General features: G+C 53.9%; 1 protein-coding gene across 1 annotated transcript; it reads right to left on the bottom strand.

The window, feature by feature from the left end:
- CYM (prochymosin) lies at nt 756–10,986 on the bottom strand. The gene is given in 9 exon segments (NM_001285759.1): nt 756–992; nt 1,705–1,803; nt 2,426–2,570; nt 3,897–4,010; nt 4,571–4,770; nt 5,995–6,113; nt 6,902–7,019; nt 7,797–7,947; nt 10,876–10,986. Coding segments are annotated over 9 exon segments (1,146 nt in total). The 5' UTR covers nt 10,938–10,986; the 3' UTR covers nt 756–854.

Genomic DNA, 11,362 nt, shown 5'->3' with positions numbered 1-11,362 from the left:
TCGCCCATCACAGCACCTCAAAGTAGCATGACAGAGAGACACCTCTGACATATGCCTAGATGCCCTTGTTCTGACCCCTTGATATTTGTATTTCCTCAGTGGCCTCTCCCCTGCTCAGGAGGAGCTGCAGGGACCTGTGAGCCTGGGTGGTCTATTCACTGGCATCTGCGGTCCTTGCTGAGCTTAGACACATCCACTGCTGTGAGCTGGTGGACACAGGTCTGCCCCTGCAATGTAGCCACTTTCCAGGCACTGGCAAGCCAGGTTTGAAGCCTCTAAGACAAAGGATGGGACTCTGGGCTGTGGCTCTTCCCCATGACAACCCCAGGACCCTCAGACCTTCCCAGATACCCTCTGCCTGTCCCACTGTCTTCTCCAAATGGCTGTCAAGACCTAGAGCTATTGTCTCGCTGGGCAAACATTCTCTACTCAATTCCACCTCAAGCCCTTGTTCCGCAGGTACAATCTCAGCCTAGAAAGGTCTTCCTTATTGCATTCTTTCCCTAAAAATATGTAGAATGAGGAAACAGGAAGACAAAACGGATTTTGTTTTTAAAATCCTGACCTGATTTTGAAATGGCCAATGTGAAGGTCTCCACCTATCAACTCCCCAATCCTCCTCTACGCATGTGGCCCCGGCTCTGCTGGACACACCATGTGACTGTCACATCCCACCCCCAGAGCGGTGCAGGGCTTCAGCCCCAAAGAAAGCCAGACTTTGCAGAAAGACAACATTTATTGAGAATCATCTGTCTGGAAACCTCATCTGTGTGTGCACACGTGTGCTCACGTACATGTGTGCGTGTGTATGTGCAGGTGTGTGGGGACAGTGAGGTTCTTGGTCAGCGATGTGATCAGATGGCTTTGGCCAGCCCCACGAGGTTGTTGGCCCTGTCAAAGACGCTGTAATACTCTCGGATGAAAACATCCCCCAGGATCCATTGATGGGAATGATTTTCACCCTGGAAGCCACTGGTACAGAAGCCCTCCTCCTGGGAAAGGGAAGCAGGCATGAAGCTGGTTCCAACCCCAGTTGCTGTCTTTCCCTACCCCACCCCCTCAATCACCCTCTCATCTATTATCTCCTTTCACCCTTGAAATCACCTTCGGATGTAAGCAAACACGTATCAGATTTGTCTGCTCAACAAATGAAGAAATTGATATTCAGAAATAAAGTGACTGAATCCAAGGTCATCTAGTGGGTCCCCTCCCCCTTCACTTGTCCTCCCCAACCCCCCACCCTCCTGCTTTCAGCACCTACAGCCCTGACGACCCGCCCCCACCCCCAGAGCAGGTCTGGGGACCCCAGGCCTTGACTGTTTGGAATGCTGAGGATTAGGTTAAAGCTGAAGCCAGCAAGGCAGTAGGGACAAAGTTTGGGTGCCCACAAAGCCCAGGCTACTAAGAAAAAGCCTGAACAAAGCCCAAGGTCCCAGGGCTTAGAAGTCAGCACAATGGATGGAGATTCCTACAAGTGGCCCCCGCCCTCCCTTGGGGCCTGGGGTCTGTCCTTCTGGTTTGCCCTACTTCTCCCAGGATGAAGTTGCCCCCAGGACAGCCTCATCCTATTCTGAAGGGCCGAGTGGTCTAAACGTACAACCTGCTCTTTCCATCTAGGCCTTGCCACTTATCACTAACATGCTGAGTTGCCAAGAGAAAGGAGGAGAGCTGGGTGAAGCCAGGCTCCTCTCTGGAGATGCATACCTGGCTGGTATAGGCGTAGGGGGTCAGTGGGTACATTTTGCCATTGATCTCAAAGACCACAGTGGGCATGCTGCTCAAGCTGTCGCAGTCGACGTCAAACTAAAGAACAGAGGGAGGGAAGTCCTCTTAGAAGGGCCATGGGTGCGATCTGACTGCCAGAGGAAGTCAGAGGAAGTGTGATCTGACTGCCAGCGGAAGTCCCAGGCAGGACCCCTTGCTCTGCACTGGAGCTGAGCAGAGGGGAGGATCTGCTACTCAGAGGACCCCAGGGAAGTTCTTGGATCTCAAGGGAGTCGCAGTGATGGGGACCACCTGTCATCCAGCCCAGGGACAGACACCAGCTGGAGACAAGGATGGAGACAAGGGGGGTTGGCCTCGACGTCTCCCTCCAAGCCCAGCCAGAGCTCCCAAGAACACTGGGAGCACTTAGCTGACAGGGAGAAAGCGGGGAGACTCATCGGTGGAGGGCATAGCAAAGCTCAGAGAGTCAGGGATGTGTGACCCTCTCTGGGGACAGAAGGTCAGACTGCTGTCACTGTGTGAGACATAGGAGCCCCAACGCCAAGTGGCCAAAGCTAGAAGAGCCAGGTCATCGTGAAGGCCTCCCACCCCCTATAGGAGAACAGGCCCCTCACCATTTCCCTACGTCACTGCCTCCAGGCACAAAGTGGGTTCCCTCTTCGGAGGTTCTGGGGAGGTGGGGATACGGGTCTGGCCTCACCTCGCCATACTGGTTCTGTGTGGCTCCAATGGCCTGCTGGATGTTGAGGATGTCGCTGCTGGGCCCGACCAGCTTGGAGGTGCCCGTGTCCAGGATGGCCTGACAGCCACCCTCACAGGCCACCACCGCACCGCTGATGGTGACACTACAGAGGGGAGACAGGGCGGCCTTGCCATGCGTCCAGCATCCAGCCCTCCCTCCTTGGACCCCTTCCAGCCTCCCCTGCCAGGGACCTTGGCAGGAAGGGAGCCCAGCCATCCCAGGTCCTTTTCTTTCGGTTCCTTTCTAGAGCCCCCCTAACTTCCTGAACTCAGAGAAAAAAACCCAAAATCATTTTCTCCCAACTCAGCAGTGGCTAAATGGAGGCCGCCTGATCTTCTCTGGGACAGAAGCGTCACTGAAACAACAAAGTCACATGCACTAAGGGAGAGGGTAGGAGGAGCACTGCACGCTTTGCCCAAAGATCTTGTTTCCAGTTTTCTCCTGCCATGTCCTTGCTGCAGGCTCCCCAACCTTCCTGCACTCAGGCTTCTCACCTGAAAAATGGGTCCATTAGCACCCCTTGACTTCCTTGACTTACCCAGGGGATGGGCATGAGGTTCAAACTCGATGTTAGTAAATTACAAAATGAAGATAATCATAGAACCGCTCTACAGGATTTCAGTGAGGAGCAAATGAAGCAGTCACGTCCTCGCCCAGCACAATGCCTGGCAGGTAGTAGTGCTGGATAAGCACAGTGCCCATGTTAAGCTGCTTCAGTTGTGTCTGACTCTTTACAACCCTATGGACCGTAGCCCACCATGCTCCTCTGCCTATGGGATTCTCAGGCAAGAGTACTGGAGTGAGTTGTCTTTTCCTCTTCAGGGGATCTTTCTGACCCAGAGATAGAACCCACATCTCTTATGTCTCCCGCAGAGGCAGGTGGATTGTTTATTACTAGTGCCATCTGGGAAGCCCCAGATAAGGCTTCCCTGGTAGCTCTGCTGGTAAAGAATCCACCTGCAATGCAGGAGACTCCAGTTGGATTCCTCAGTCTGGAAGATCCTCTGGAGAAGGGATAGACTACCCACTCCAGTATTCTTGGGCTTCCCTGGTGGCTCAGATGGTAAAGAATCCCCCTGCAATGTGGGAAACCTGGCTTCGATCCCTGGGTTGGGAAGATGCCCTGGAGCATGGCATGCAACCCACTCCAGCATTCTTGCCTGGAGGATTCCATGGACAGAGGAGCCTGGCAGGCGACAGTCCATGGGGTCGCAAAGAGTTGGGACATGACTGAGCGACTAAGCACAGCACAGCACAATCTTATTAATAAAGTGTAAGTGAATGGTCAGCAATCTCACTATCAAGGACCCTTGGCCCTGGAGCGTCTGATTCAGACTCGAACGGGACGAGCTACTGGGCTGCACCCTGGATCCCCGGGGCCCCACACTGGAGCCGGCCTCTGGCGGGGCCACGGCTGCCCCGCGCCCACCTGTCCACGGTGAACTGCCAGTACTTCTGCAGCGTCACGGGCACCCAGTGGAGGGACCCTGTGTAGTAGGACGGGTCGATGGCCCCCAGCGTGAGCATGCTCCCCTGGCCATTCCTGAAACCGAGGAGAGGCATGTCAGTGGACCCTGACACCGTGGCTCTGAGAAGCGGTATCCCAGCCCCACACAGGGCAGAGGCGATTCAGATCCCTCCCCGCTCTTCTCCCACCCCCAACCCCCACCTCCGCCCCAGAGGCTTCAGATGGGCTCTCCCAGCTCTTCTCCCCGCTGCTCCAGGCTCTTCTCTAATACCTCCTGCAAACTGAAAGGAGAAGCCTGAACTCCCTCAGAGCCTGCTATAAGCGTCTGAGAATCTCAATGACATCAGTAAATGATTACTGAGGCCTATCACTTTGGAAGAAAAGAAGAGGTTAAAATCCCCTATGCAGAGATAGAGTCAAGCTTCTTTTCTTAAATGCCAGAAATGAAGGTCAAGCTCGGGCCCAGTGGACCCTGGCTGCATCCACGACCCATGTTGGGGCCTTTAGACAGAGGGTTAGATGTGCCTGGAAACAAGGAGAGGTGTGCTTGGTGTGTCCCCGAGAGGCAGCCCCTCCTTAGTCAGTGGTCCCTGCCAGGCCATGGAAGTCCAGCCCAGGCTGGGTGCAGCTCCTACCTGTCCATGTAAACCGAGAACAGGTCCTGGGCCACCAGGCGCCTGTCCATCATGCTGTCAAACACGGGCACCGAGTACTCTGAGGCGAGCGAGGGGTAGGCCATCCCCAGGATCCCGTCGAACTCGGCATAGGTGAAGACATCCCCAGGCTCCTGGGTGCTCAGGCCTACTGTCTGCTGGGTGTCCACAATGTTGGAGACCTGCAAGAGAGACAGAGTGACCTCCACCAGGGGGCCCTGCGGCCAGAGGACCCAGAGAGGGCTCAGGTCAAGCCCGTCTTCTCCAACCCGCCCTCCCCTCTATGGGCAGTGTAGTATGGGCACTTAAGAGAAACGTTTCCCTTTTTAGCTCTGTGCCGTGGTTTTGAGGGAATGGGTCTGACGAGGCAGAAGGCTGATTGGCAGGGGAAGAGAGGGCACAGGCAGGGGTGCAGAGAGCAGTGCCCATGGTGCAGAAATTGAGGGTGAGCTGAAAGAACGGGGTGAAACAAGGGCTGCTCAAAGGGACCTCTGCCTGCCCGCAGCCCTTCCACTGGCTGCACCCAGGGCGCCTCCCTGGGAAGCGCTGTGGGCACAGTAGGATGGATAGAAAGAACATGCCCGCAGTGTGCATCTGAAAGGCCTTACTGCACATCCTTGCTTTGCCATGAGCTGTGTGACCTTGGACAAGTACTTCTCTGAGCCTTCAGGCTCACAGCAAAACAGACTCCAGCCAGACGCCAGGAAGAACTCAAGGAAGAGCAAGCTGATGAGCACCAAGGGATACTGCTTGATTTTAATTTTAGATGGTGGGTGAGGATGGAAGGAAAGATGCTAACATGTATTGGGCACTTACTATGTGCCGGCCATTGAATCAATTACTTCAGAAGGCAGAGGGCCGAGAGCAAAGGGAGGCCTTGTCCAGAGGGCACAGATGCTTTCTGACTTGAAAGGAGGCGCTGCTCTATGACTTATAAAGTGAGGTCAAATCCAGAGAGGCAGAGACGTGGGTCTGACAGCGCCCACCATGACCAGCTGTGTGACTTCAAGCAAGTTATCAGCTCATCTGATCCTCGGGTCCCTCGTCTGAACAATGGGGGTGAGACTAGCTTCCTCAAAGGGTTGTTGAAAGAACTAAATTTAAGATGAGATCACAGTGACTATGCCAAGGTTAAGTGAAAAAGGGATGGAAACTGGACCCAGAGAAGCCTCTCGGGTGGGAGCTGACATGGAAAGGAAAAGGGGAAGGGAGGGAGGGACACCCCGCAGCTGCTGCTGGCTAAAACCCCTCTCAGAATCCTCTCCCAGGGGGGCCACCCACAGGGGCAGGACACAAAGAGCCCCTTGGCACCAGCCGTGGCACAGCCCAGAGCCAGGGTGTCTGGGTGGGGCAATGGCTGGTGGGCAGGGAGAGGGGAGGACTGGCTGGCCCCAAGGTCCACTCACAGTGACGGTGTCGTAGCCCAGGATGCCCTGCATGCTGCCCGTCCCATAGCGGATAGACAGGGGCTTGCCCAGGTTCTGGAAGGTGGACGACTTTCTTGGGTCGAAGCGCTGGTGATTTTCTGGAACACAGGCTCGGGGTTAGTGGGACCCAGAGCATCTTCTCTCCACTTGACAGTGCTAACAGGGGCTAAATCCTTACCAGCTCTCGTAAGAATATGGTCTCAATACTGACTATTCTCTCTACTGAAAATAAGCAGCCAGTTCTGTCTGGATCCCACAAAGCTCAGTCAAGAAAATTATTCTTTGCTGCTCAATCCACCTCTCTGACCCCCCCCAGTGCTACCTTCATAACTTCCAAAGAAAACGAAAAAAAGAAAGCCATCTCTGTGGTTTCCAGAGACTAGCTTATACCAGCTTTGTAATTTCCAACAAGTCTCTTTGCTTCTCTCAACTTTGGTTTCCTCACCTGGCGAATAAGGATAAAAAGAGCACCGATCTCCCAAGATGGTTGGAGAAACAAATTATTTACATATATTTAATGTTTTCTCAGTACCTCTCACTTCATTCTCTTAGAACCGACTGGCATGTCGTGGCCCCATTTTATAGAAAGAAAAACTGAGCACCCAGGAGGGTAAGGTGTCTGCCTTGACTCCTAACAGAGCCAAAAATATGAAACAAAGTTCCCCCATGTCTAACTGGTGCTTTATGCATCAGATCTGTGATTTGCACATCTACCCGGTCTGCGGCCAGTGGGAGGGTTGAGCAAGGAGATAGGACACAACTGGGAGTCTGGGAATGTCCAAGCCAGCTCTCCCCACAACACACAGACACATCCCACCCCAAGCCTGGCCACCCTGACCATGACTGGCAGAGCGGAGGGGTGGGCGGGACCGGGGGTGCCACTCACTGCAGGCATTGCTCTTGCAGTAGATAGAGGGTACCCAGAAGTCAGAGGAGCCGGTGTCAAACAGCACGGTGAACTCCTGGGGCGGTGTCCCGAGGTAGATCTTCCCAAAGTACTGACTCTGAAGACAGACAGCACCGGGTCAGGCTGGGAGCACCATGTGAAGGATTGGGGAGCATTGATGCCCAGCCCGGTGACTGTTCAGTTCTGTAGGCTCCGTGATTTCTGCCGCAAATCCTGCAACCCCTGCTGGAATCGCCCCCAGAGCAGACACTAGAGCAAAATGTAAGCCCTGCCTGGTAAGGAGCCTGGGGCACCTGCCAGGGACAGGGACACAGAGGTGAGATACCAGCCAGGTACAGACCCCAGACCCAAGGTGCCCAGACACACCTCCTTCCAGCTCTCTCTGGGTGTCAAAACTGGGGCTCAGATGGAGGTGGGGATGACCTAGATAAGGAAACGAGGGCACCAAACAGAAAAAGGGTGGGTTGTTTACTGAGTGACAGATGAGAGAGACAGGCTCCAGAAAAGAAGAGGGCATGGGGGTGCTCCTGTCACGTCCCGGGCAGCTGACAGTGGGCACCAGCTGCCCCCTCCCTGCCCCGGAAACCTAAGTCGTGGGTTCCTTGGACCTGGAAAGTCAGGTGTGGCTGGATCTGGGCGCAGACCATGTGTCCCCAAGGGATGCTGTCTGCGGGCAGGTCATCCGGGCTCAGACCCTTGAAAGTGGGAGGACTGGTTTTGCAGAGCCTGCTACTTCCTGAGAGCTACTGAGGGGTGGGAGATGGCTTCACACACCCCCATAGGGCTCCCTGATTCCTGAAAGAGGGAAAGGAGGGGTGGGGTGTCCATCACGCTATGTGGGAATCATTACTGGAAGGCTGGCAGAACCACTCACATCCAGGTAGTTGGTCAAGGGCACACTGGCCACCTCCCCAAAGCCGGAGTACTCGCTGCTGACGCCATATTGCTGTTTCTGCAGGAAGTCCTCCAGAAGCCCACGCTCCTTCAGTGCCTTCCTCAGCGGCTTGCCTTTGTACAGTGGGATCCTGAGGAGAGGGGAAGAATTAGTGATGAGGTGGGCATTTCCCCAGGGCCACCCAGCCTCAGAGGAGCCCAGATTTCTCCATTTTTGTATTTCTCCATTTTTGTATCATTACCTAAAGTAAAAATCGAGTTCTACATTAGCTCATGCTGGCTGTTACCAGCTGCAATGCACTCTGATATTTCCAACTCCTTTCTCTTTTTTAATGCTGGTGGAAACTCAGTCGATGTATTTTATAAGCCACTAATGGGCTTCCCTGGTGCCTGGGCTTCCATGTTGGCTCAGACAGGAAGGAATCTGCCTGCAATACAGGAGACCCAGGTTTGATTTCTGGGTCAGGAAGATCCTCTGGAGAAGGAAATGGCAACTCACTTCAGTATTCTTGCCCGGAGAAGTCTGTGGACAGAGGAGCCTGACAGGCTGCGTCCATGGGGCTGCAGTCAGACACGACTGAGCAGCTAACACACACAGTGAGTTTGCAGCTCTGGGGTTTGAAAGGCACTCAGCAGACTCTCATTCAGTCTCCAATTCTTGCTGTGGACCTACTATGTGCCAGGCACTGTATGGGGTACCAGGGATACATGAAAAGCCTGTCTCTACCCTCCAGGAGCATACTGTGTAGGGAAGAAAATGGTGTCCCCCACACTCTGGAGAAAGCTATGACCAAGCTCCCACACTTGGCCAACCCCTGTTCTCCGCTCTCTGGGCAGCCTAACATGGGTGGAATTTCTTCAGACTGTTTCAGCACAGAGCATGGTCCCCAGTGAATATGGTTAGAGTTTAGATGATAGATGATGGAGGCAGATCAGCAGGAAGAGAATCAAAAAGGAAGACAGCAGAAGCTGGTTGGAGACTCGGTCTCTGGCAGCTGGTGGCTGGTCAAGGCCCTCTGAGCTTCAACTTCCGTGCAAAATGGATTATCTCTCCCTTTCCAGCCACTCTCGGGCACTGCTGCGGACGAACTGAGTGACTTAACCTCTCCAGCTCTTAGTTTCCTCTCCTGCAGTGGAAGACTAGAGCGTGATTGTTCCCAGTGTCACCCAGCTCTGAGTCACGTGGTCCTCCTCCTTGGGGCTGTTTTAAGGACAACTGGAGCCCACAGGTGTGAAAGAGCTTTGAGAGTAATATAAGGGCAGCAGGTTTAAGACTCGTAAAGAAAATGGGTTTTCTCACGTTGTTCACGTCTCAAATGGATCCCATATGGAACGCCTCGTATATTAATGATGGTCTCTCCTCTGGTGCCTCCCGCCCCCAGCCCTCATGTGTGAGTTTGGCTGGGATCTGATCTATTAATAGAAATGAAAGGTTCTCCAGACGTTTCTCAGCCTTTGTCTCTGATGACAGAAAAGGACTTCAGCCCGAAAAGAAGGAAGTTGGGCTGAGCTCCTGGGAGCAAGCCCACAGCTGTCCTTTCCCGTGTCCCCATGTCTTTCTGCTTGTTCCGACTCTGGTTCCCAGTCAGCTCAGGACCCACAGGCTGAGCGCCTGGTGACTCTCGCAGCAGTAGCTGCGACTCTACTGATCTGTCCTGTCTCGGCACAGGACCCGGAAAGCCACCCTCGAGGCAAGCGAGGCTCGAAGGCAGTCTACTGCCCTGTGCTAAGAACCAGGGATGCAGCCCTAAACGTTTGCAGCTCCAACCACCACGGAAACCTCCACCCCATTTCTGCCTCCAGATGCCACGCTGAGCCGGCCAGGTACCTGGCACTTGAAAGAACTCCACTCTTAAGACCACCATCTGCAGCCCCCACTGGTGAAAGACACCGGACCCCTTTTTAGGGACCCTGCTTCCCAGGAATGGATTCAGGTTCCCCTGGGCTCGGGCCTTGACGGAGCTCGAACCTGGGAACCAGAGGTAGTGTGGCGTCATGGCAAGAGTGCCCGTCCAGGGGACTTCCCTGGTGGTGCAATGGTTAAGAAGCCATGCTTCTGCTGCAGGGGGCACGGGTTCAATTCCTGGCTAGGGCACTAAGAGCTCAGATGCTGCACGGTGTAGCAAAAAAAAAAAAAGTGCCAGTCCACTTAGGACCAAGTCTGGCTCCTTCATATCTAACCACAAGGCCTTGGACAGCTCAAGGAGCCTCCCTGAACAGCAGTTTCCTCACCTGTGAAAGGCAAAAAATATTATCTACCTAATCCCTGAGGCTTAGTGAGAGTAGAGGTAAAGCCCTAGTTAAGTGTCTGGCATCTAGTAGCAAGCACTCAATAAATACCAGTTATAATTTGGGGAAGAGAACCTGGAAACTCTACCCGCAAAGGGTGTGGCACAACAGAGAACTCTAACTGATGCACACATAACTCTTACAACGTGCCAGGCACTCTTCAGAGCACTTTATAAATACTAACTCATATACCCCTTATGAGGGCTCCCCTGGCTCATTGGCTAAAGAATCTGCCTGCCAATGCAGGAGACTCAGGTTTGATTCCTGGATAGAGAAGGTCCCCTGGAGAAGTGAATGGCAACCCACTCCAACTTTTGCCTGGAGAATCCCAGGGACAGAGGAGCCTGGTGGGCTACAGTCAATGGGATCACAAAGAGTCGAACATGACTTAGAGACTAAACAACAACAACTTACCCTTCAGGACAACCCTATGAGATGGATACTTCTGTCATCCTAAATTTACAAGTTTACGTTATGTTCATGATGAAGCTGAGGATCAGGCAGTTTGACTCCAGGAGCTGTGTGCTTAATTCCCACACAGCCCATCTGACCCCCTATTCTTGTTCACCACGCCCTGAAGGATAGGGGAATGCTTTGGAGGAAAAGGCCCCAACATAAAAGGCAGAACTGACTGGTAACGATTATCCCGGGAACCTGCAGCATTTCCTCGAGGTCTCCCGAGGGGAACCGATGGCTGGAAGATGAGGGAGACACCTCCCCGCAGCAGATGCATGCGATGCCCATCCCCTCCCCTGAGGCCTGACACTTACCTGGTGATCTCAGCGCCGTGGGAGAGAGCGAAGACAGCAAGTAGCACCACAAGACACCTCATCTTGGATCTGGGTCCGGCCGCTGCTGCAGCCAGGGCCCACTCCCACAGCTTTTATAGAAGGTGCGGGGCTCCCTCTGGCTGGGAGCCCAAGCTGCAGAGATAGCCCCTAAATTCGGGCCACTCCACAAACACATTAAGATAGCACCCAGACTACACAACACCCACTCTGATAAGGGCCATGGGTTCTACCACGCCGGGGACTTCAAAGTTGAAGGGTACGCATGCCTGATCTTCAGGCCAGGAAATGTCATGCAAGCCTCCCTGACCTGATTTCCCCTTTCAGACAGGACCTCTTGAGCTAACACAGGTGGGGCCACCGCCAAAGCCCTATCTCACGTCCCACCTTGTGGTCAGTAAAGAGGCGTGTTCTCAGTAGGCCCCTTCCAGCCCTCAATGCTTCCCTTTCCTGGGCCTGACTTCACAGG

This window comes from Capra hircus, chromosome 3, assembly GCF_001704415.2.
Source record: "Capra hircus breed San Clemente chromosome 3, ASM170441v1, whole genome shotgun sequence".
In the NCBI taxonomy this organism is placed as follows: Eukaryota; Metazoa; Chordata; class Mammalia; order Artiodactyla; family Bovidae; genus Capra; species Capra hircus.
The sequence above is the reverse complement of the archived record's forward strand: the minus strand, read 5'-3'. Positions and strand labels throughout refer to the sequence as shown.